The 26,811-nt window shown below is 44.5% G+C and overlaps 2 protein-coding genes across 2 annotated transcripts in view; one reads left to right on the forward strand and one right to left on the reverse strand.

Annotated features, from left to right (window-relative positions):
- ints9 (integrator complex subunit 9) overlaps positions 1-5,419 on the forward strand; it is a 26,151-nt gene extending 20,732 nt beyond the window's left edge. Inside the window, 1 exon segment of the mRNA XM_066676120.1 lies at positions 4,986-5,419. Coding sequence (XP_066532217.1) covers positions 4,986-5,162 — 177 coding nt within the window. The 3' untranslated portion in view covers positions 5,163-5,419.
- Positions 5,420-16,527: 11,108 nt separating this feature from the next.
- The window catches only part of extl3 (exostosin-like glycosyltransferase 3), a 32,126-nt gene continuing 21,842 nt past the window's right edge, over positions 16,528-26,811 (reverse strand). The window contains exons 3-6 of the mRNA XM_066676117.1: positions 25,733-25,860; positions 24,578-24,722; positions 22,343-22,471; positions 16,528-20,160 (exon numbers count right to left, since the gene is read on the reverse strand). Coding sequence (XP_066532214.1) covers positions 19,951-20,160; positions 22,343-22,471; positions 24,578-24,722; positions 25,733-25,860 — 612 coding nt within the window. The 3' untranslated portion in view covers positions 16,528-19,950. The remainder of the gene's footprint in view (positions 20,161-22,342; positions 22,472-24,577; positions 24,723-25,732; positions 25,861-26,811) is intronic.

Here is a 26,811-nt window from a genome sequence, read left to right on the forward strand (position 1 = left end):
TACACACTCTATCAGATTCCCCCACCCCTCCCCTCGGGTACCCATCAAAATGTCGCTGCAGCTCATCCCAAAGATACTGAATGGTGTTGTATCATCCCTAAGACCATAGAAACAAACACAAACACCTTGGAACAAAATGAAACAATGTGGAGAGGCTAGAGGTGTGTTCAGTTTGTACTTGGGAGTGCTGTTTGTGATCAGAACCATCAGATCCTTAAGAAATGTTGGTATGTGTAGTGTAACATCCTCCCAGAAGAGTAGACGGTTTACAGCAGTAAAGGGGAACAAAGGCTCTGTAAATATCGTTCATGTCAGAGATAACACTGGGCGAGAAAGTGTTTAAAAATAGTGCCCATATCATGTTTCTAGAGAATGATGACAAACCTGATCTGACCAGATGGGTCCTGTCTGGTTTGAATAAATATTCATTCATTCATTCATTCATTATCTGTAACTCTTATCCAGTTCAGTGTCACGGTGGGTCCAGAGTCTACCTGGAATTATTGGGCGCAAGGTGGGAACACACCCTGGAGGGGGCGCCAGTCCTTCACAGGGCAACACACACACATTCACTCACACACTCACACCTACATTTTTGAGTCACCAATCCACCTACCAACGTGTGTTTTTGGACTGTGGGAGGCACCCGGAGGAAACCCACGCAGACACAGGGAGAACACATCACACTCCTCACAGACAGTCACCCGGAGGAAACCCACGCAGACACAGAGAGAACACACCACACTCCTCACAGTCACCCGGAGGAAACCCACGCAGACACAGAGAGAACACACCACACTCCTCACAGTCACCCGGAGGGAACCCACGCAGACACAGAGAGAACACACCACACTCCTCACACACAGTCACCCGGAGGAAACCCACACAGACACAGGGAGAACACACCACACTCCTCACGGACAGTCACCCGGAGGAAACCCATGCAGACACAGGGAGAACACACCACACTCCTCACAGACAGTCACCTGGAGGAAACCCATGCAGACACAGGGAGTACACACCACACTCCTCACGGACAGTCACCAGGAGGAAACCCACACAGACACAGGGAGTACACACCACACTCCTCACGGACAGTCACCAGGAGGAAACCCACGCAGACACAGGGAGAACACATCACACTCCTCACAGACAGTCACCCGGAGCGGGAATCGAACCCACAACCTCTAGGCCCCTGGAGCTGTGTGACTGCGACACTACCTGCTGCACCACCGTGCTGTCCTGCATAAATATTGCAAGCTCTAATTTGCATTTGCAAAGTTAAATTACCACATGCTTACCTCACGATTTTCCGTAACGTCTAATTGGCCGTGTGCAGCCTGACACTGTCTGACACACTGTTATTTATAAACAATGACAGAAGTGTAGACGTTATACGGTGTTCATTACGGACACTTTAACTGTGTAAGGTAGACTGTGCTTATAACTACCTGCACAAGGTCAAAGGTCACAATACCCAGTGCCAAGCATTGAATCATGGGCTCACGTTGGATTTTAAGCAATAGATCTGTGTTCTCCAGTGATGGAGCACCATTCCAATGCCTTTGAGTCCTCACCAAAATGTTCCACACTGTCAGGAGTAAAGAAGCTGTAACTACAAGGAAGGGGGAACAGCCATTTTTAATATACTTCAAAAGGCGAGTGTGCTGTAGGTTTACAATTGGTTCTGTTCCTGTAATTCTATCCTTGTGGGCCCTTACAGCTCCAGACATGTCTTGGTTAATCAACTACCTTTAATTTAAGAAGTTCTCACCAAATTATTGCTTAAATAACAGCAGTCCAGTGTTTTCTGTCTGTTTTTAGGGCGATTCAGAGACAGAAGGAGCATGCACAGAGTGCGGTTTGCGTTTGAAATCAATCAGGAGTACCTGAAAGTGTCAGGTACCTGTGCGACTTCCAGCCAGGCGTAATAACGAGTTTGGAACAAGGCCCAAATTTAGCGCAGTTTCAGAGGCAGCGAAAAAAGCTGCAGTTTCCAGCTCTCCTCATTAATGCTGCACATCAGAAACAATAAGCAGAGTTCTCTCAGAGCGCACAGCACTTCTTACAGCTCTCCCCCGCCTGGTCCCGTCTCTCTCTCTCTCTCTCTCTCTCTCTCTCTCTCTCTCTCTCTCTCTCTCGTCTTGTTTAATGAATGTGTGTGTGTTTCTCCTCCTCTGCTTCACTTCAAAGGTCTCTCAGGCCGAGGGGGAGGAGAGGCATAACATACAGCTCCCACCACTGCTCCCTACCACAGTTCTGACTTCCGTTCTGATGCCACCTTCACTGAGAAAACACTGAGAGCACTGAGTACACTGAGGACGCTCACTTGGGTTAAACACTGAGGATTTATGCCGTGAGTTAAGTGAACCTCCAGCAGGGACACACTTAAGCTCAGCATCTTTCTTGTGTTCAGTTCTAATTAACATTGAATATAAAGGTTGATTCAGTTTTACACAGGAAACATTTGAAGTTTTATTTATTCCCCAACATGTGAAACTCGGTAAATAAAGAGTACCTGAGAATGTATCCATGCAGGAGGGCTGTTAACCGTGTGAAAGAATACTCTGCCAACAGCAGTGATAGTGTGGGGGGAATAACCTTTAAAAAATGTAAATCTTGGTCTAACCCTAACCTTATTTAAACATATGGACATTTGAGCATCATTTGAAGAGTATTGAGAGATGGAGCTTATTTAACTAAATAAACAATATATATATGTGGTTCAGTAAAAATGGGAATATTAATCTTCATAAAATCGTTTTAAGCAAAATTTTTAAAGACCTACTCTCCCGAAAAATACCTCATGCAACTTCTCTCTGTTCTCTCTCTCTCTCTGTGTTCTCTCTCTCTCTCTCTCTCTTTCTGTGTGTTCTCTCTCTGTTCTCTCTCTCTGTGTTCTCTCTCTCTCTGTTCTCTCTCTCTCTCTCTGTTCTCTCTCTGTGTTCTCTCTCTCTCCTCTCTCTCTCTGTTCTCTCTGTGTGCTCTCTCTCTCTCTCTCTCTCTGTTCTCTGTTCTCTCTCTGTTCTCTCTCTCTCTCTCTCTGTGTTCTCTCTCTCTCTCTCTCTCTCTCTGTGTGTGTTCTCTCTCTCTCTGTGTTCTCTCTCTCTCAATTCAATTCAAGGTGCTTTATTGACATGACAAATTAGTTACATTTGTATTGTCAAAGCCTGGGTTACAATTTAAAATTTAAGAAGAACATAAATATTGAATTAAACAATTAAATATTGAATTAAATAAATACAGGGGGTAACTTTTTAGAACTTGGAAACACCCGGCAACATTCATCAGTGACCGGAACTGGGGGAAAAGGTTATATATGGGGTGTGTGTGTGCGTGTGTGTTTGGGTGTTTGACAGGGTCACTCACTGTCCCTTTTGCGATGGCAGGCGAGGACTGTGTGTTCTCTCTCTCTCTCTCTCTCTCTCTCTCTCTCTCTGTTCTCACACACACACTCACACTAGAAAATGGATCAAAACTCTCTTACGTCTTACGCCAGTATTTCCTCCTTTTTTCCAGTCAATTAAAGCTAATGGAGCAGAGCTGAAGCCTTTTAAGCGTTGTGTGTTTCCTAACGGGAGATTTTTAAGCATTAGTAATAAACTGCTTTACCCATCAGCCACTGTTTGCGCGCACATCCACATGAACTCTTAAAGCACTCACTCAGCAGCAAGTGTCCCACAGAGGAGATTACTGGTAATTTCAGCACCTCTGGAAGTGCAGCGGTCATCAGCAGCCGTGCTTAAAGTGCCTGTTACAGTCGGCCGCACCCACGTCGGATCCTAACCCACAATAATAATCTTTATTTACATGAGGCTTGAGTGCTGTACAGGCAAATCAACACACTGCTCCCCATTTAAAAAGGGCAAACTACAGACAGGAATAAACAAGTACAGGAGGGTATCTATAAAGCTTCACAAGAACTCCTCTGATCGTCTGAAGTTCGAATGAGCTGTAATATCGTAGCACGTAGCCATACATGTATTGCACTTTAAAGTTCATTCATTCATTATCTGTAACCCTTATCCAGTTCAGGGTCGTTGTAGGTCCAGAGCCTACCTGGAATCATTGGGCGCAAGGCAGGAACACACCCGGAGGAAACCCACGCAGACACAGGGAGAACACACCACACTCCTCACAGACAGACACCTGGAGAAAACCCACACAGACACAGGGAGAACACAACACACTCCTCACAGACAGTCACCCGGAGGAAACCCACGCAGACACAGGGAGAACACAACACACTCCTCACAGACAGTCACCCGGAGGAAACCCACGCAGACACAGGGAGAACACACCACACTCCTCACAGACAGTCACCCGGAGGAAACCCACGCAGACACAGGGAGAACACACCACACTCCTTACAGATAATGAATGAATGAATGAATGTTTCATGTCCAAGAAACGAAGGCAATCTCCTGGTAGTTTGTCCCCAGTTGCTGGAGTAACAGCTTCCACAACTTTGAGAAGATTGTACACTAAATCACATTTCTGTGATTGCATTCAGCTGCATACAATTGAAAAAGATCCTAAATGTAGTTGACTAACCAAGACATGTTTGGTTTCTGACTTTTAATTCTTTAGTTTTACGTTGGAGATATCAGGCTAACACTGGCTAGCGTTACAGCATCAGGACCAATTATAACATGGTGGGAGTTCCATATCTACATCACACACTCGACTTGAACTGTGTGGAGTTGAAACATTGTTGTGAGGATTTGATGGTATTCAGTCGTGAGAACGTGGCTGATGTTGGATGATTAGCTCTGGATACAAACTCTGGATCACTTCAGCTCGTCCCAAAGGGGGCCTTTGGTGTGCGTTTTGCACTGGACTTGGAAACCACGGGTTATAAATAAATAAACATAGGATATAATTAAGGATTCATATTTGCAGCTCTTGCAGGTTTTGAAATAAAAGTATTAAGCTCTAATTCATCGCTTTTTTTTTTGTTGTTGTTTGTTTATTGTCATGGTCAGAGTGGCATCACAGAGGTAAAGGTGGAGGAGACGGCGGACGGACACATCCTGCACCTTCAAGATGAAGACGCTCTCATCCAGCTGGAGGAGGATGCCACACACATTGTCTGCGACAACAATGAGCCTCTCCGCATTGCCCTAAGAGACCTGGTCCTCTGCTTCCTCCAGAAACTCTGACCCCCCTCACTGACCTCTCCACTGGACTCAGAGGATCAATAATACAGCCGTGGGTCAATCCCTCACTGAATCCTGGCTCAGATGAAGACACCGTTTCACTGCAGGTTAAAGCTTAATGTACACTAGGCTTGAATAGTACAGACATTGTGGCTCATTTGAATATTGCAGTGTGGTTAACCTACTGCTGTATCAGTATTGTGAAGGCCGGTATCTGGATACAGATGATGATGGGGTGTGTGTGTGTGTGTATCATAAATGTTTGAATGTTTTTGTAATAAAAATTCTTTACAATTTTGTTCGAAAAATTCTACAATTTCTTTTTCGAAATAGGCTTTGATTAAGTGACTGTTTTATTCCAATTCTGATTTCCATTCATCTAATTTGACCAGTGGGCGGCACGGTGGTGCAGCAGGTTAGTGTCGCAGTCACACAGCTCCAGGGACCTTGAGGTTGTGGGTTCGATTCCCGTTCCGGGTGACTGTCTGTGAGGAGTGTGGTGTGTTCTCCCTGTGTCTGCGTGGGTTTCCTCCGGGTGACTGTCTGTGAGGAGTGTGGTGTGTTCTCCCTGTGTCCGTGTGGGTTTCCTCCGGGTGACTGACTGTGAGGAATGTGGTGTGTTCTCCCTGTGTCTGCGTGGGTTTCCTCCGTGTGACTGTCTGTGAGGAGTGTGGTGTGTTCTCCCTGTGTCTGCGTGGGTTTCCTCCGGGTGACTGTCTGTGAGGAGTTGGTGTGTTCTCGCTGTGTCTGCGTGGGTTTCCTCCGGGTGACTGTCTGTGAGGAGTGTGGTGTGTTCTCTCTGTGTCTGCGTGGGTTTCCTCCGGGTGACTGTGAGGAGTGTGGTGTGTTCTCTCTGTGTCTGCGTGGGTTTCCTCCGGGTGACTGTCTGTGAGGAGTGTGGTGTGCTCTCCCTGTGTCCGTGTGGGTTTCCTCCGGGTGACTGTCTGTGAGGAGTGTGGTGTGTTCTCCCTGTGTCCGTGTGGGTTTCCTCCGGGTGACTGACTGTGAGGAATGTGGTGTGTACTCCCTGTGTCTGCGTGGCTTTCCTCCGTGTGACTGTCTGTGAGGAGTTGGTGTGTTCTCTCTGTGTCTGCGTGGGTTTCCTCCGGGTGACTGTCTGTGAGGAGTTTGGTGTGTTCTCCCTGTGTCTGCGTGGGTTTCCTCCGGGTGACTGTCTGTGAGGAGTTTGGTGTGTTCTCCCTGTGTCTGCGTGGGTTTCCTCCGGGTGACTGTCTGTGAGGAGTGTGATGTGTTCTCCCTGTGTCCGCGTGGGTTTCCTCCGCGTGCTCCGGTTTCCTCCCACAGTCAAAAAAAAACCACACGTTGGTAGACGGATTGGCGACTTAAAATTGTCCGTAGGTGTGAGTGAATGTCTGTGAGTGTGTGTTGCCCTGTGAAGGACTGGCGCCCCCTCCAGGGTGTATTCCCCGCCTTGTGCCCAATAATTCCAGGTAGGCTCTGGACCCACCGCTACCCTGAACTGGATAAGGGTTACAGACAATGAATGAATAATTTGACCAGTTTTTATTAATAATTCGTTCATTCATTCATCTTCTGTAACCTATTGATCCGGGTCACTATCCTCCTCCCTCAATCCACGGCTGAGGGGCCCTTGACCAAGGCAACAATCCCACAGCTGCTCCACGGACACAGGAATGGGTGTGTGCTCACAGCCTCCAGTGCACAAGTGTGTGTGTGTGTATGTGTTCACTGCTACAGAGGGGTTAAATACTTTCTTTGCTGTCTGCCTGCATCCTTTTTTTCATTTCCCCCCCCCCCCTCCTTCCTACTATTCAACAGCTACTCCCAGGCAGCGGTGTTCCCTAATGGCAGTGGCCTCTTTCACAGGTACAGTGCTCCCTGCCACACTTCAGGAATAGTCTGAAGAACACAACAAAGATTTCACGTTCTAGACTCAATCCAATCGAGCCCTGTGGGATGGGCTGGAAAAACAAGTCTAATCCATGGGGGCCATCTCAGTGCTTATAGGACTTAAAGGATCTGAGGATCTTCTTGGTGCTAGATACCAAACAACGCATTCAGAGGTCTAGAGGGGTCCATGCTTCAGGGAATCAGTTTGAATCAAATTGGATCTACACAACAGAAATATAATACATTTCTCCTCAAATATAACCACTACAGCTCTCCTCTATACTCTGCTAATGTAGAATGGGCAGTCTTAAAAGTGGGTAATGCTTATGTCACTATTACCTGACCAATCAGAAGGCTATAATAGCCACGCCTCCTTTCTGAGTTGAAGAGTCTGGTTAGCTAAAGCTTTGTAGCCATTAGTAAATGAGCTAGCTATCCAGCTAAGGACCAAGCTAAGGTGAGTGAGTGAAAGATAAACAGAGCAAATACAGAACGAGCATTAAGTCTGAGTACAGCAGAGATTAATGGAGTATCAGCTGTGATAGCAGCCGAACTTGGCCTGCGTGTAGAGCAGAGTAGCAGCAGGGATAACAGCCACACTCAGTCGGCAGTACAGCAGAGCGGCAGAGGACGACTGCGCGGAACGGGAGACACTCTAGAAGGTATCCAGTTTGTACAATTACGTTAACAAAATAATCACACGAAACCACACCCAAGACACCAAAGATATCCGTAAGATGGTACATGAGCGGCTGCATAATTCCTTAATAATAAATGATTGATAATAAACTGTCTGGCAGTGACATTGACGTACGTGGTGGTGTGTTAGTGTGTGTTGCGTTGGTACGAGTGCATCACACAGCAGTTCAAACTGGAGTGGACTGTCACTGTCTGTGAGGAGTGTGGTGTGTTCTCTCTGTGTCTGTGTGGGTTTCCTCCGGGTGACTGTCTGTGAGGAGTGTGGTGTGTTCTCCCTGTGTCCGCGTGGGTTTCCTCCGGGTGACTGTCTGTGAGGAGTGTGGTGTGTTCTCTCTGTGTCTGCGTGGGTTTCCTCCGGGTGACTGTCTGTGAGGAGTGTGGTGTGTTCTCCCTGTGTCTGCGTGGGTTTTCTCCGGGTGACTGTCTGTGAGGAGTGTGTTGTGTTCTCCCTGTGTCTGCGTGGGTTTCCTCCGGGTGACTGTCTGTGAGAAGTGTGGTGTGTTCTCTCTGTGTCTGCGTGGGTTTCCTCCGGGTGACTGTCTGTGAGAAGTGTGGTGTGTTCTCTCTGTGTCTGCGTGGGTTTCCTCCGGGTGACTGTCTGTGAGGAGTGTTCTCCCTGTGTCTGCGTGAGTTTCCTCCGGGTGAATGTCTGTGAGGAGTGTGGTGTGTTCTCCCTGTGTCTGCGTGGGTTTCCTCCGGGTGACTGTCTGTGAGGAGTGTGGTGTGTTCTCTCTGTGTCTGCGTGGGTTTCCTCCGGGTGACTGTCTGTGAGGAGTGTTTTCCCTGTGTCTGCGTGAGTTTCCTCCGGGTGACTGTCTGTGAGGAGTGTGGTGTGTTCTCCCTGTGTCTGCGTGGGTTTCCTCCGGGTGACTGTCTGTGAGGAGTGTGGTGTGTTCTCCCTGTGTCTGCGTGGGTTTCCTCTGGGTGACTGTCTGTGAGGAGTGTGGTGTGTTCTCCCTGTGTCTGCGTGGGTTTCCTCCAGGTGACTGTCTGTGAGGAGTGTGGTGTGTTCTCACAGTCCAAACACACTAGGTGGCAGGTGGATTGGCTGTGTGAAACTGTCCACAAGTGTGTATGAGTGACTGGGTGAGTTTGTGATGCCCTGTAATGGACTAGTGCTCTGACCAGGGTGTTTTTCTGCCTTGATTCTGGGTGGGCTCCAGACCCACTGCAACCCTGAACAGGATGAAGTGGTTACAGAAAATGAATGAATGAATCCTCTAGTCCTTCACTGGTGGATACAGGACACTGTGGGCTGGACATTTTCGGTCACTGAGATCTTTAACAACTCCAGCAGCACTGCTGTGTCTGATCCACTCGTACAGAGTCTCTGAAGTCTGGGCTCTAATTAAGACATTATTTATAAAAGTCCAGTTTCAGCCATAATTAATATTCTAAATTAATTTGTTGTTAATTGTTTATCAGATTGCAGTAATGCAGCAGTAAAATGACATTTTAACCTCTGAATCACAAACAGTAAACATGAATATTAATTTACACGTTTGAGCTGCAGTTTGAATATTACTTTATTCGTCTGTGATCCTCCTGAACAGCGTTTTGTGATCTGTTCTTTTCCACTGCAGTGGTCTGTGTGTGTGATGAAATGCTGTCAGCAGGGGTCAGGAGTGAGCAGGCCAGGAATCTCTGAGCAGTCAAACTTTGATTGATTTTGTGCAACTGCTGTTAGTTAAAGGCCTTCTTTTGTAAGGAATGTGCTCTCTGATAAAGAAATAATGGCCACGCTGCAGATGGAGCTGTTCTTAACTGTGTGGTGGGGCTCAGCGTTTGCCAACAGCCCATAAATTTTGTCTGATTTTTTTTTTTAATTTATAAAAAAATTAATTTGAACTCAGTGACCTCGCTGCTTTTACAGAACACCATTCCTAGCCTCCTGATCTAAACCACTGGTTCCCAACATCTGTACTCTAGGCTAAAGTAGCTATATAGCAAATAATGGACATTAGTAACTCACCAATTCGTAAAACACTCATCACACACACCTCAGACTGTGTGGTTCAGACATGAGACCGGAGTACTCTTCTATAATCATACAACAACTGATAACAAATTAAAATGAAGTTGAAATATTCACGATTCTGTTCTAGTTTCAGGTTTTTTTTCTGAATGAAGTGGCTTTGTAACACTGATGATATTAAGGTCTTTGTACTAAAAGCTCAGACTATGTTTGAGGCTTATCTCTTCCACTGAAGCTGGAGTTCAGAGAATCTGATCAATTAATCACACACTTTCACACAAAATGGTGGAGTCCGAACCAGCTCAAATTCACAATGTGATTTCAAGCAGAAATTATTCTGAATAATAATTCATTCATTCATTATCTGTAACCCTTATCCAATTCAGGGTCGCGGTGGGTCCAGAGCCTACCTGGAATCATTGGGCGCAAGGTGGGAATACACCCTGGAGGGGGCGCCAGTCCTTCACAGGGCAACATAGACACACACACTCACACACGCACACTCACACCTAAGAACACTTTTGAGTCGCCAATCCACCTGCGTGTGTTTTTGGACCATGGGAGGAAACCGGAGCACCCGGAGGAAACCCACGCGGACACGGGGAGAACACACCAACTCCTCACAGACAGTCACCCGGAGGAAACCCACGCAGACACAGGGAGAACACACCACACTCCTCACAGACAGTCACTCGGAGGAAACCCACGCAGACACAGAAAGAACACACCACACTCCTCACAGACAGTCACCCGAAGGAAACCCACGCAGACACAGGGAGAACACACCAACTCCTCACAGACAGTCACCCGGAGGAAACCCACGCAGACACAGGGAGAACACACCACACTCCTCACAGACAGTCACTCGGAGGAAACCCACGCAGACACAGAGAGAACACACCACACTCCTCACAGACAGTCACCCGGAGGAAACCCACGCAGACACAGAGAGAACACACCAACTCTTCACAGACAGTCACCCGGAGGAAACCCACGCAGACACAGGGAGAACACACCACACTCCTCACAGACAGACACCTCTGTCTCTGGAGCTGTGTGACTGCGACACTAACCTGCTGCGCCACCGTGCCGCCCAATAATAATTCAGAGATTATCTATATATTATATATATGTGTGTATATGTAGTTTTAAAAATCTGTTAAAATGTCTTTACTGTGTCATCTGCTGCAGTCTCCACATGCGATAGTGATGACAGTAAGCTCAGGGGACATGTCTCCATCACCCTGTTGTTGCTGAGTAGAGTGTAGATGTGATTGGTTTACTGTTGTGTCTGTTTAGTGGTGTTGTGTGGGGGGCTAAATGATGGCAGCTTTGTCAAAGCTGTTCAGAAATGTCCTTGAAAGAGTATTAAGACTAAAAGCACTGTCCCTGACACAATATATATGGGATGCCTTAAGAGAGAGAGAGAGAGAAAAAAAATGTAATCCAAACCCCAAGTTTCACTACCATTGCTCTGGCTAAACCTCATAAATCAACATGGAGAAGGCTGTGTTCTTATGAACAGCCCGGTTCTAAACAGTTAATCCCCTCATTGCCGCGTGTTTGATGAACTGAGAGAGTTCTCATTTCTTTATCTGTGATCAGATGCTCACTGAGGAGCAGGAAGGGGAGATGAAGAGTTGTTTTTCTCTCTCACACATTCACGTTGGGTTTATTCTACAAAAGGCCTAGACATGGTTGCAGTATCACTGCTATCTCCAGGCTGCTCTGTAGAGACTTCATCTCTGAGGACGATCTCTCTTTGTACAACACTTCTACACCAGTCTGAAGTTGTACATTTCAAAGAAAGGCTAAATGATTCCCGCAGTGACACAGATCTCTTTCTCCAAACTCTTGTAAAGGAGAGTTTACTTTATTACAAACTCATAAAAGCCTCTTTGGAGCTGGGTAGTTTTTCACACTGGATGAAAGAAAAGATCAGCTTACCTGAAAAGATTATTAATCTATCCAGTATGAACTTACAGTGTGTTTTTACAGACTAAAGTACCTGGAGAGTAATTTAACCCACGATTAATCTATAGTGTGGCCAACTGTATTTGTTTTAATCCAGTGTGAATCTGCTGTGTTTGTAGCTGTACTTATTTTCATCCAGTATGCCAGTGTGTAGACGTAGTTATTTTAATCCAAAATGAATGTGTTGTGGTGTGTTCTCCCTGTGTCTGCGTGGGTTTCCTCCGGGTGACTGTCTGTGAGGAGTGTGGTGTGTTCTCCCTGTGTCTGCGTGGGTTTCCTCCGGGTGACTGTCTGTGAGGAGTGTGGTGTGTTCTCCCTGTGTCTGCGTGGGTTTCCTCCGGGTGACTGTCTGTGAGGAGTGTGGTGTGTTCTCCCTGTGTCTGCGTGGGTTTCCTCCGGGTGACTGTCTGTGAGAAGTGTGGTGTGTTCTCCCCGTGTCTGTGTGGGTTTCCTCCGGGTGCTCTGATTTCCTCCCACAGTCCAAAAACACACGTTGGTAGGTGGATTGGCGACTCAAAAGTGTCCGTAGGTGTGAGTGTGTTGCCCTGTGAAGGACTGGCGCCCCCTCCAGGGTGTATTCCCACCTTGCGCCCAATGATTCCAGGTAGGCTCTGGACCCACTGCGACCCTGAACTGGATAAGGGTTACAGATAATGAATGAACGATTATAAGAGCCTTTCAAGAACCATATGTACGCTTACAAAGAGTTAAAACTGCACATATAAAGGCTTAGAAACACAGACTTCACAGAAAGTGTTAACAATGTTTTTTTTTTTGTTGTTGTTTTGTTGTTTTTTACTGCTGAAACTCCCACTCCAGTGGAGCTAAACAGACAATAACACACTTCTGTTTCTGTTAGCCTGCTGTTCTGGAAGACGCTAAGCCTTCTTTGAAAAGGCAGCAGCTCATAACTAGTCATGTTTAAAGCAGCTCCACCAACACTTATGCAGAACAGCAGCTCAACAGCTGTCCAGCTGCTGATGGTTTGGGACTTTCCTCTGTAACACAGCCCCACACCCTCTGAGCTGAGGTAGTGGCAGGGATTAAGTGGCTGAGGGTCCATCCACTCTGCACAGAGGAAAGGAGACTGAAAATGTATGAACAAGGCAATAACCACGTTGAGTGTGAGCCCCGGGTGAGCAGAGGTGAAGAGTGTTACAGTACACACTGTGACTGAGCTGTAATCTGAGCCTCATTAGTCTCTCTCTCTCTCTCTCTCTCTCTCTCTCTCTCCCTCTGTCTCTCACAGTTGCTGGGAGATGCATGGAAAAATCACCTCTCCCTATTAGTGATGTCACAAGATCCAGAGCCAACTCTCTGAGGATGGCAGGGTGCTGCACACACCTAACATTTCTGTGGAGAAAAACAAATGGTCTCCATAAACACAGAGGCTGTGCTGAAAACATTCTATAGGCAGAAGTCATGGACGCAAGCAGATATTCAACAGCATTGTGCATCCATTATTTAATAATTAATACATTTAATTTACCATTTATTTTAAGGAGCATCCACTGTGGACAAAGATGTTCAGTTGTGCACACAAAGCTTCTTATATTTCCACAGAAAAGCATTAAAAAAATGACCTGCACAGCGTTAGTCTGTGGAACTGTGTTCTCTGGAGTGATGAAGCTCTACCCAATATCTCTGGGATCAGTTGGAGTTGTGTTTGTGATCCAAAACTCCCTACAGACACCATAACTTCACTTCTAAAATATGCCACTGGATCCTGAGTGTACACTTCCTTTAGAGCAGAGGTGGGGGAATCTGGGATTCCAGGATAGATCAGGAACAAACCATTCATTCATTCATTATCTGTAACTGCTTATCCAATTCAGGGTCGCGGTGGGTCCAGAGCCTATCTGGAATCATTGGGCGCAAGGCGGGAACACACCCTGGAGGGGGCGCCAGTCCTTCACAGGGCAACACACACACACACACACACACATACGGACACTTTTGAGTTGCCAATCCACTTACCAATGTGTGTATTTGGACTGTGGGAGGAAACCGGAGCACCCGGAGGAAACCCACGCAGACACAGTGAGAACACACCACACTCCTCACAGACAGTCACCCGGAGGAAACCCACGCAGACACAGGGGAAACACACCACACTCCTCACAGACAGTCACCCAGAGTGGGAATCGAACCCACAACCTCCAGGTCCCTGGTGCTGTGTGACTGCGACACTAACCTGCTGCACCACCATGCCACCCAGGGACAAACCAAGACAATCAAAAACATTCCTCATCAGGAGACTTCATTTTAAGTTTCCATTTGGGTCACAGTGATATTGAAGAGGTCTGACTCAGCAAACTGAACAGTTAGGTGCATGAGATTTTGAGTACAGAAACAGTCAGGAAATTGGGCAATATGAAGATATTTTAGCATGATAAAATCTGTTAGGATTCACTCTTCCAAGTAGGCGACATGGTGGACTGGTCTTAATCGAAGTATAGAAATAATAACAAATCTAAGAAATACATTTTTTACCACTTATAAAGACCTATAAAGTTAATAAAGGTATTTATCAAAGCAACCTCTGAGACATCAATGTATTCATAATGATTCCTTCATTATTTGGGTTTCGGGAGGCATCCAACCCGCAAACTGTGAAACAAGACCATTTAGTCAGTTTTTGTGGGCTGCTTGAATCCTATATGGAGTCATTCTGATTTTTGTGCTGCTACTTTAGAAGTCTCCGCCTTCTTGTCTGAATACGATACTGCTGTGGGGTTTGACCCTTGTGGTGTTTTGACAAAAGCCTAGAACTGTGTTTATTTGTGGAAAGAGATTATCCGTTATTTTTTTTTTGTGCAGAGCTTTAAGTGTCAGATATCTGGTTATCAACACCACAGTGAACCATTCGTATTCAGTGTGTTTCTTTAGAAGCACTCTGGCTTAATATTTTAATATTTTAACTGTTCAGAAATTCACTAGAATCACTCTGGCTTAATATCTTAACACTTTAAATGTTCAGTGACATTCAGACTTCCAGAAGGCCATCTGTTACCCTTTCATCAGAATTCAGACATGTTTTAACTGTCTAGTAGTGGAAGAGAAGGTTAAAAAAAAAAAAGCTCAGCAACTGTGGGGTGTAGTGTGTTAGGGTGTTTATCACCTACAGAAATGCTCAGGGCTCAACTCTTGATTCCTCAAATCTGTTCTGGATAAAGGAAAACAGCTGTGCCAATCTAGCTGCAGGGGAGAAGGGTTTGGCAGTCATAACCCTCCTCACGAGATCCTCCCCGTGTCTGTAAGGGTGATTCAAACTGAATGGGTTTGTGAAGACCAGGTGTTTTTATAATGTTTTATAAAGAACATTAAAGGCAGTGGTCGGTCATTTTCAATTATTCTTTTTCATGTAAAGCATTTGTAAAGTGATTCATTCTTAATCTCAGGAGAGTTGAATTGTATAGGATTTTTTATAAATAACTCCTTTTATAAATATGCTTTGTTACTTGGTGGTAAAAATATATTGCTACTATTCTGTGCTGGAGAATAGTATTATAGCAGCTGCCAGACACTGACCAGGGCTGGGACTCTCAGGGGAGCTCCATAATGGTTCCCTGTTTGTGTTTTTAGATTGTTTTGTTTTTTATTTTTGTGTTTGGTCTTGGTAAATACCAAGATGGGTGGCTGTTGAGGGCTCACCGTAGCACAGAAGGATGTCTGCAGGCATGATCTCACTACACAAGAAGCCCAAATACTGCTTCACTATGTCATTTTGGGCATAATGGCTGTATCTCAATGCCCATCTCTGGCAAAATGACAAAATAAAAGGCTGCTATCCTTCACAGATTGAATCATAAACAGGCTTACAACTTTAAAAAAATGTTTCGGAGTGAGTCTGGCCTAAAAATATATGTATACGTGAATACTGAATCTCTTCTATGCCATAAATATTATCTGTTGCCACAGCATTCTGTATTTTTTTAGGAATACAGGCAATTTTACATGTCATTTTTACAGAACATTTTCAAATCAGTGTAAGCTGGAGCAGAAACAGGAAGAAAAACGTTTCACATTCATTGAAGTGGTTTTAAGGGCAGTGAAAACTTGGGAGAAATGGCAAGTGTGATTTGAAACAGTGATATTAGCCCCATTTGCTCTGAAAAATAAATAGCAGCCATTTGAACTTAACAGGTTTTACAGACAGCACCAAATATGCTAGCGTGTTAGTTCAAAATGTGTCTGTACATACTGAAACATTAGCTTGTAGCACAGCTGGGGTCTTAGCTAGTCAGTTAGCTAGCGCTAGTTGTTGCTTAGCAACAGGCAGACGCCAGGCCCAGCACAGCAACAAACACAAACTAGTGCTGAAATAAAGATATATTTTTTGCTAAAGCCCTTAATTATGGAAAGTGGGAATAACCCAATATCTTACAATCTGTTGACTACCTGATGACAAACCAAATTTCAAATATACTGTTGAATAATATTAATAAAAATCATAGTTAATTTTAAAATAAAAGAAACAATCTTCATTATTCTCTCTCTCTCTCAAACAATAAAACATAAGATCAAGCCTTAGTAGGGCATTTAAGCACCAGTCTTGCAAGAAATCACATATCTAAACAATATTTAAGTATCTTTAACAGTGTTGTAATTATTTGTGTGCAAAACTGCATGTAAAACACAACACATTTCCATTTCGCCACAGATATTTCCCTCAGTGTAAAAGTTAGCTTAGCGGTTAGCTTCCTTTTCTCTGAGGGGAAAATCTACCGCCATTTTAATCCTTACATGTAGAGTACGGATACCAACACAGGACAAACGTAATCTCATTGTGAACCTCTGAAAACCACTGAATGTGGTAGCAACTGTCTCGTTTGACTGTCACAAGCAGGGGAGGTGGCCGAAGTTAGGGGGCGCTAGTAATCTTAGCAGTATTAGCACCTACTTAAACAAAAGCGTTTTTATATTTTTATCTAAAAACATATTTTCTTTCAAAGTCAAGCAAGTCTTGGACATTAATCTACACACACATGACTCCTGAAAAATATTGATTTGAGTGAGTAAAGTACTTCCAATATTGTAATTAAAGTGGCCGGTAATTACGCTACATAATTTTAGACCAACAGGATTTTAACGGGTTAAATTTGTTAGCCTTAATTAAATAAATCCACACAGCAGATATTGGAGTTATGGAGACAATGGCACGGGCTGCTTTATTAGTGTTAAAGAGGACCACACTAACGTCCACTCGGTCAGTCCCAGAGTTCTGTGCTTCTGATTCAGCGCCTCGCGCTCTAACTCCATGCACTAGTGGCAATAATCAGCAATGGAGAGGAAAAAAAATTAAAACAAATAACAAACACTTCTTAAATCCAAACTTCAACAAATTTATACACACACAGTCCAAGTAACCGTAGGGCTTAAAAAAATTCCCATAAAAAGGCATCTGTTATCTGTGACCTTACAGTTCAATGTATTTGAAACAGATGTGCACATCACCGTCAGGACAAAACTGTAACTTTGAAGAAGAAAGAAAAAACATTCAGAATTATAATAAAGATGTCCTTCTAGGTTATGGACTATTTCTATTGATCAGTCCCTGATGAAATTTTATAGGATTTTACAAATTATGTAACAACTGTTAAATATTGAATGAAGGGATTGGGGAGAAAATAAAAACCCTGGACATAAAAGTTTGTGGCACAACAGAGATGACAAACAAAGGACAAAACTAAGTGTCAGTATGATGAAACTTTACTGCTCTTTTGCATTTCCAATGGGACAAAGTCAGCAAGAAGTTAATGTGCAGGACACGTGTCAGTTTGAGGATTTAAAAGTGTATAAACATTTTTTTAAAGCTTCCGATGAGTTGTGATATGTAGTATTTTAAATAATACTCAGTAACAGTTGTGCTAATAACTGGACAATAATTTTCCCCTCCACATCTGGTCTAAAAGCAGCTCTCAAAATAAAAAAGACAGGAAAAAAAAGACCCTTGGAGAATGATTTTAAAAAAGGTTCCATTCTTTGTTTAACACCTCCAAAGACCCTTGAAACAGACACATTCGCTGAACCTCCCCTTGGCCTAACCCTAACCCCACAAGGGAACTAGCATTAATGCTAATGGATGTTAGCCAACAGCTGAAACCAAATGTGGTAAAATGTTCAGATGATGCCTTTCCAAAGTTTCTCGCTTCTTTTTATCGTTGCTAGTGGAGCTCTGGGACTGAAAATTGTTTAAGAGCTCAGTCAAGTACTAATTTCCTCTGAGGGTTTTATTATTAAAAGTGCATGTTGCAAGATGAACTGTTTTGCTAGCATTTTACGGTATGGCGTCCAGGATGATGGCTTGACTAATGCTTTTACCACAACCGTCAACATCTCTTCCATCAAAACTGGTGTGAAAAGGCCTTCAACCTGTGCAACATATTCTGTTATTACAACCACAATTTAAGGTGAAAAAAAACGTTAACACTGATCACAAAAGGGTGTCCTACACCACCCAGAGCCGACCAATCAAATCCAACCAAACTGCTACAGATAGCGTGATGACAGCTGTTGTATTGATTAGAGACGGCCATTTTAGTCATTTCAAACAGAGCTAAAATGCTTGGAGGACAGCACTTATCTAAGTTTATCTAATAATCTAATATTTAGGTGTGGCTAACACGCCCACACTGCCTAGCATCATGCGCCTCGTGTTAAAAAAAAGCATTATCCGAACATCCTCATAACGGTGTTTGTCAGCAACATTAGAGTTATGGACAGACGTGTTATTTTTTAAAGACAGTTTGCATTGATGTTATCAACAAATTCCCTTCACTCAGTTTTGAGGCGATTGTGTGTCAGTATGGAAATTAACTCGCAAGCAGAGCCATTGGAGCCGGTCCCAGTCTAATGATCATCATTACAGAGCAGAGAGCTTAGTCAAAAAGTCATTATCGCCCGCCCATTGCTGTCCTCTGGGGAAACGTTTTATTCCCTCTTCTGTTCACAGAATCTCGTCACGTCACCGCTGAATCCCGGAGGCTGGGGCTTTGAATAAGGGCCACACGTTACAAACACTCGCTAACGGCTATCGCTGTAGTTTGGATTTTCTGATATTGGAGTCTGCACAGTGAACAACTTCTGGACGTGAGTAAAAGTAGAATTTTGACGTTTTAAAATGTATCCGTAGTAAAAATACAAAAGTACCTCGGTAAAACATACTAAAGCATAAACAAGGATAGTGTGTCTTTGATGCAAAGCTTTGAATAGCAGCTCCTTGTGGATCAGTTCCTAAATATGAGAGAGTAGCGCCCACTAGTGGAGAATGAGCTAAACGCGAGTTACAAGGCAGTTCCGTGAACTAAAAACTAAATAAAAGTACTGTGAAATTATAATTACATAATTATGATACTGCTGTATTAAGTAATGCCTGTCTGTACCCGGAGTAATCTACGTAAAACTTGAGTGATTAAATTAAACAACAAATAAATAGTAATCGTTAATTGTCACAGTACTTTTACTTTTTGATACTTAAGTACTTTTACACGGCAGGACTTTTGTAGTTTTACTTGAGCAGATCGAACGCATTTACCCACAGTTTTTCCACAGAAATTGTACTTTGTTCAGTTCGTATATATCAGGAGTATTGGTATCAAGACAGGGATCAGTCTCTTCGTATCGCACGACTCCAAATGAAATGGTTTGTAATTGAAATGTATAACTCTCTCTCACACACACACACACACTCAACACACAAATATAATTCTGTGACCATCAGTGCTTTTCATATACAAGAGAATATATATATATATAATATATAAATGCAAAATGAGTTAAAAATAAGAGTGCAACGACACAAGAACGCCTTGCTCCCCCCGTTTCTCCCACAACTCTCAGAGAGACGTTTCTCCAGAGGAGCGCTGACCATCTGCCCGTGTTGTGACCGTATGCGCGGCCAGTCTGTCAGTCCTAAAGCACGACAACGTTCCGTTTGGGATCTGTTAAAGTGTCCTTGAATAACACCGTGCCTTTCTGCCCAGGATTGTGTCTCTGTTTTTAATTGGGGGGTCAGAAAGTGCTGAAACGAGACCAGTAGTGGTTGCTGATGGGTCACAGATAAACTAAAAAGAGGAGCGTTTTTTTTTTTGTTTTGTTTTTTTTAAAGCAACAGTTTAACAGTTTCCCCGAAGCTCGAAGCCGGGTCAGTTTCAGGTATAAATCCCCACTCTGTAAAGAAAGGTCCTACTGGCTGTGAGCTGACCACAAAGCTGCCCAGTTGAACACCGTTCTGTCCCAGTCCCCTCTCCCAGGGTCTGTGCTCAGCTGCTAAATGAACTTGAAGCACTTTGTCTTGTCGTGTGGAAGCCGAGTCTTAAAGAGCACCGAGTCCACTCTGAACTGCGTGTACAGCAGAGGCATGTAGCCGTACACCTTCACGAAGAAGTTGATGCACTTGTGGCGCTCGTGGAAGTGAGAGTCGTCGTGCGAGAGCGCCTGCGGGCAGCCGGGGCAGCGGAACGTCCAGCGAGATGTAACCTGATAGAGGGGAAAGAGAAACATGATTTAGAATAAGAGCAGAAGTGATTCTAAATTACTTTTGAAATCTTTTAGCGACTCCAGGTTTGTGTGGCGTATATACGTTCTTTTTTTTTACATCTCTCTATAGCACTTTGCTATGCCTCAGCAATGAGACTCATCATACTGTCTGTATAAACATATGAGAATGAAAGGAAGAGGGAGAGAGAGAGCGAGGGTGTGAGAGAATGACAGCGATTTCCTGTATAATTTCTGTCTGCCCATATTTTAAATGACAAAGCAAGTGCCACTGGTTCCTCTAATCTTAGAGAGAGAGAGAGAGAGAGAGGGAAAGAGAGAGAGAGAGAGAGAAAGAGAGAGAGGGGGAGAGAGAGAGAGAGAGAGAAAGAGAGAGAGGGGGAGAGAGAGAGAGAGAGAGAGAGAAAGAGAGAGAGGGAGAAAGAGAGGGAGGGAGAGAGAGAGGGAAAGAGAGGGAAAGAGAGGGAAAGAGAGAGAGAGAGAAAGAGAGGGAAAGAGAGAGAGAGGGAGAGAGAGAGAGAGAAAGAGAGGGAAAGAGAGAGAGAGGGAGAGAGAGAGGGAGGGAGAGAGAGAGAGAAAGAGAGAGAGAAAGAGAGAGAAAGAGAGAGAGAGAAAGAAAGAGAGAGGGAGAGAGAGAGAGGGAGAGAGAGAGAGAGAGAGAGAGAGAGGGGGAGAGAGAGAGAAAGAGAGAGAGGGGAGAGAGAAAGAGAAGGAAAGAGAGAGAGAAAGAGAGAAAGAGAGAGAGGGAAAGAGAGAGAGAGAGGGGGAAAGAGAGAGAGAGAGAGGGAAAGAGAGAGAGAGAGAAAGAGAAGGAAAGAGAGAAAGAGAGAGAGAGAGAGAAAGAAAGAGAGAGAGAGAGAAAGAAAGAGAGAGAGAGAGAGAGAGAGAGAAAGAGAGAGAGAGAGATATAAGTGATTCAATAATAGAGCTTATGAATTTCAAGGGTGGGATGTATCACTCCACAGACTAATAACATCACGCACAGTATAGAAAATTTCATTAGATGCCTTATTCAATGCAATATGCCTGTGAGAATATAACATCAAAGCCTGACTGAAGCTTAGCGGGATCCCGCCGTATAATCCTCTTTCCAAATTAGTTCTGATTGAGAAATGAGAGTAAAACAGAGCTGCCTCCTCCTTCTCTCTCTCAATAATGCTGCATGTGCTTCAATCAGTTCAGGCTTTCATGAATATGAACAGCTGGACAAATCCTCAATTAACATCTGACCAAACAGCACCCTACGTCAACCAGCAGTGACCAATAATCCGCCGACTGTCCACAGTGGATCTCTGACCTCCAGCTGATTCATGTAGATTACTATTCTATTTAGAAACACTTCAATGCAGTGTGAATTACCATCTTTTCAACCTTTCAGATTTAAACAGGTGAAAAGTGTAGTATTTCAGAAGCAGGTACAATCCACTGTTTAAACTGGAATTTATCATTCATTCATTATCTGTAACCCTTATTCAGTTCAGGGTCGCGTTGGGTCCAGAGCCTACCTGGAATCATTGGGCGCAAGGCAGGAATACACCCTGGAGGGGGTGCCAGTACTTCACAGGGCAACACAGACACACACACATACACCTACGGACACTTTTGAGTCACCAATCCACCTACCAACGTGTGTTTTTGGACTGTGGGAGGAAACCAGAGCACCCGGAGGAAACCCACGCAGACACAGGGAGAACACACCACACTCCTCACAGACAGTCACCCGGAGGAAACCCACGCAGACACAGGGAGAACACACCACACACCTCACAGACTGTCACCCGGAGGAAACCCACGCAGACACAGGGAGAACACACCACACTCCTCACAGACAGTCACCCAGAGGAAACCCACGCAGACACAGGGAGAACACACCACACTCCTCACAGACAGTCACCCAGAGGAAACCCACGCAGACACAGGGAGAACACACCACACTCCTCACAGACAGCCATCCGGAGCAGGAATCGAACCCACAACCTCCAGGTCCCTGGAGCTGTGTTGGAATTCATCATAAATTATTTAAATGATGTCATGAAAAACCAAACACAGCCATAAATACAATCTACAGATCAGCCACAGATTCCCAGTGGTGGGATTGAAGTAGAAAACCTGCTGATACCAATCTCAAACCCTCATGTATAAATAAATAAATAAATGAATGGACCTTGATGGGGGGTTTCCGGGTGATGTGTGACACCAGGAAGTTCATGGCGATGTCCTCACAGTTGATGTACTCGTCCACCATGTCCCGAATCGCCTGAGGCATCACGTAGGAGTACAGGTACGCATAGTACTGCGCCAAAAAAACAAGACATTATTCACATCAGTACACTCCTATGCAGCAGTGCAATCCGTGGCCTGTGTTTGAGACACGCTTTCATCATTTCATTCCGTGTACTTACGCAACACTACACCACTACACGAGAGGGAGCGCCTGGTGATGAAGATCAGTACCAGTGCCAATATCTCACGTCTCCTCGAGCGTATTATTGCGATTATACCCCAGTTCGTTATCGCTGTTTATTATTAGGTTTTAAGACAAAGACGACAGTGAAAATGTTTGTTTATAATCCTTCCGCGAGGAAAAATAGTTCCATTCCGTCACACATTCCTTTCTGCCATTTTCAACAAACTCTGGCTCTTTAACTTGACGCATTTATCTCCTCTTCTGTCCTGATTTAGACGGGTTTTAACATCGCACAAGGCACTAAAACGTCAGGGTTCCACCGTGGTTTACAGCGGATTCAGATCGTACTGATATTATACACTAAACGATGCCAAAGCCGAGCTACTGAGCTGGTGAAGAGCAGTGGTGAGGAAAAAAACAAACAAAAAGACGCGCCTCGACTCGAGATAAACACAATCACAGAAACGTAGTAATTTATGTTTTTTTTTTCCCCCAATCAGAACCTTGTATGAGTAACGTACAACAAAAAACAATATAAAGTGATTCTGATTCCCTGGTTCCCGCTGTTGCACGCACTGTGTATTCTGCTGATTCCGAATCACTGACCGAATGATGCATGGTGTTTGTGTGAATGATGTGTTTTTTCCTGGTCTTCCATGCGTTTTTTTCTGTATTTCAGCCCCAATATAAAGGAGGGTAATGTGGTCTGTTGATGACCAACGCACTGATGATGAGCAGGCAGCGCCCTCCAAGTACAGCAACCAGTGTTAATCAACCCTAGGCTTTATTTATTCACAAAATTACCACAATGTCACTAGACTTTATCATTTATCAGAGCCTCATTTTATAAAAAACACTGAAATTACAAACCTACAGCTGTTTGTTTTGTTTACGTAACAGTAATTGAACATTATTTTTTTTAACGACTCAAATGTCAAGTGTTATTTGAGCATAATGTAATTTATCAAAAAACTTCAAACAAGTCCAGATGCAGTAAGGTTTCTCCAAAGTGAGGAGCGGTTCTGAGGGAAAGTGAAGACCTGTTTTCTGATTGGTGTTGGCCGCCACGCATCAATGCTCATTTGCATAGAGTTGAGTGAAGCTCACCCAATTCGCGTCGCTCAGCATCACCCAGTGTCGCTGACTGTCACTGAATACGAATGACTTCCAGTCGTTGTGTCGCTTTTGGTGTGAACGCGTGTTTAGAGCGACTTTATTCAGCAAGTTTGGGGTTTCGCAACGTGTTTTCACACCAAAAAAAAAGCTATTGAACTGTGAAAAAGGGTTAAGAACCCCTGTATAAACCCACTCTATGGGGAAGGCTTTAGATCATGTTAGGATCCTCTTGCTTGATTCGATAGCATTCAGCGACACAAACATTAGTGAGGTACTAATACTAATACTGGATGATTAGTTCTGGATCACCAGTACCACCACAGCTCATCCCAAACGTACTGGATGAAGCCCCACCACTCCAAAGAACACAGTTCCACTGCTCCACCACTCAGTGCCTTCTACACTTCTATCCCAGGTCTGGTATTGAGAACAGTGACGTCAGGCTTGAGGAGTGGCCTATCCACCCGCTTCATTTCATTTTATGCAGATTATCCAAACTGTGGGCGTGCACAACTACACCCCTGAGCTCAGTTTAGTCATTTCTGGGATGTTCTGGAGTGGTCCACAACATTTGTACCTGACCGTAACGTTTTTAATCTGTTTCCCATCAAACTCTTGCCGAAATGTTACAGCGTTTAGTGTAAATCCTTTCAAAAAGCAGTTACTGCAGCAAACACTGCACTTAAAACTCTGGGTGTAGAAACACTGGGTGTAGTTGGTGTGCGTGTGTGTGTGTGTGTGTGTGTTGACTCAAAATATCCAGCAAGCATGAGGCATGCAAAGGTGAGAGGTTTTACATCAAAGTAAGTGTGTTTATAACCAGAGTTACAGTAAAGATTTGGGCAATGATCCAGAAGAACCACCTTGTGATTTTACCTTGTGAAAGAAGGCAGCGCCCGTCAGGACCATGGAGAGTTCACAGGAGTAATTAGAGTTATAGAGCCACGACTGATGATTGACATCCCACGCATGAAATCTCCCCGGAAAACCGACAATGCGATCCCTCGCCTCACGCCACACCCTGAGCAAGAGACAGAGAGAGAGAAGAATGAGAGAGAGGAGAGAAAAGAGGAAGAGAGAGAGAAGAATAGTAGAGAGAGGAGAGAAAAGAGAGAAATAATAGGAGAGAAAAGAGGGAGAGAAGAATAGGAGAGAGAGGAGAGAAAAGAGGAAGAGAGAGAGAAGAATAGGAGAGAGAGGAGAGAAAAGAAGAGAGAAAAGGAAAGAGAGCGAGAGATTACACTCTTAAGTATCTTGGGTTTACTGTATTTTTATTATATTTCTCTACTGTACAAAAGTACCACCTCGTTAAGGGCTATGTTTTAGATGCAGACTGTGTACTGTATAAATATCTGCTTCAGGAAACATGAGCGCATATTGTGGCCCTATCAACCACTCTTAGTGTAAACGTCACACACACACACACACACACACTTTTCTACTGACCAAACAGTTTGGAGACGCCTGGTCAAATTACATGTTTATGATGTTTTTATGTCATACTTTAGCATTATACAGATAAATAAAAACTTAGAACACCGAGCATGTCTTAGACCAGCAGTGTCCAAACGTGCTGATTATTGTAGCCATTCTCAGAAACCTGCAAATACGTTAATAAAGAAATAAATTGACAAACGCATAAATAAATCTTCCTCTACATTTGTGAACGCAAAGGATCTGTAAAAACCCAGGGCAGTCTGAGCTGTGTCTAAGAGGAAGGAGATGCTGAAACCCTGAAGTTCAGGGGAAGACATTGCAGTAGTGCTTTGTGAAATTAGCATCAGGTGATGATGATATTGATGCCGAGCCACTGTGCGTGTCCGGGCAGGGAGCAGAGCACGGCGCTGCAATCAAAACAACACTTAAACACAAACAAAGCCAAGTCCATTTGGCTTCTGAAACTGCCCTTACAGTCCTCTATTACTTCAATTCAGCATCATGTTCACTTTAAAACTGTCTTTAGAGCTGTGGCTTAAAACTTACCGCTTCTAAGATTCTAATATTTAAAAAAAAAAACACACTGGCTCTCACCTGAAGCCAAACATGATTTCATCGTGGCGCAGATGGGCGTCGTCGTCGATGGACAGGATGGCTTCGGTCTCCACAGCGTCCCAGGGAAGGAAGCGATTGTTCAAGCTGTTCTTCTCTGTCCTCACCACCTGCAAAGCACAGGGACATCTGCTGGGTCACAGCGGCATATTTTTAGATTTTCACACGGCAGATTGGCTTTAGTAACAGTTTCATGTTCAAATTCTTCATTAGAAATGAGTCAGGATTAACAAATCTTTAAACATAAATTAACAAACCAAGATGTTTATAAAGCAGCTTAGATTTTCTTTAACATCATACATTCCCCTACTTATGAACTAAGGATATCAATTAGGTCTGTATTAGGTACTCATTAATGCATAAATCAGGTGGCACGGTGGCGCAGCAGGTTAGTGTCGCAGTCACACAGCTCCAGGGACCTGAAGGTTGTGGGTTTGAGTCCCGCTCCGGGTGACTGTCTGTGAGGAGTGTGGTGCGTTCTCTCGGTGTCTGCGTGGGTTTCCTCCGGGTGACTGTCTGTGAGGAGTGTGGTGCGTTCTCTCTGTCTGCGTGGGTTTCCTCCGGGTGACTGTCTGTGAGGAGTGTGGTGCGTTCTCTCTGTGTCTGCGTGGGTTTCCTTCGGGTGACTGTCTGTGAGGAGTGTGGTGCGTTCTCTCTGTGTCTGCGTGGGTTTCCTCCGGGTGACTGTCTGTGAGGAGTGTGGTGTGTTCTCCCTGTGTCTGCGTGGGTTTCCTCCGGGTGACTGTCTGTGAGGAGTGTAGTGTGTTCTCTCTGTGTCTGTGTGGGTTTCCTCCGGGTGACTGTTTGTTAATCTTAATCAAATTAACCCCTGAAGTTGCAGTTTGCATTTTTCCATCACAATTAGCCCTTTCTCGTACATTATTAAGTTTGCGTGGGTTTCCTCTGGGTGCTCCGGTTTTCTCCCATAGTCTAAAAACACACGTTGGTAGGTAGATTGGCGACTCAAAAGTGTCCGTAGGCGCGAGTGTGTGAGTGAATGTGTGAGTGTGTGTCGCCCTGTGAAGGACTGGCGCCACCTCCAGGGTGTATTCCCGCCTTGC

The sequence above is a fragment of the Hoplias malabaricus genome, chromosome 7 (genome assembly GCF_029633855.1).
Source record: "Hoplias malabaricus isolate fHopMal1 chromosome 7, fHopMal1.hap1, whole genome shotgun sequence".
In the NCBI taxonomy this organism is placed as follows: domain Eukaryota; kingdom Metazoa; phylum Chordata; class Actinopteri; order Characiformes; family Erythrinidae; genus Hoplias; species Hoplias malabaricus.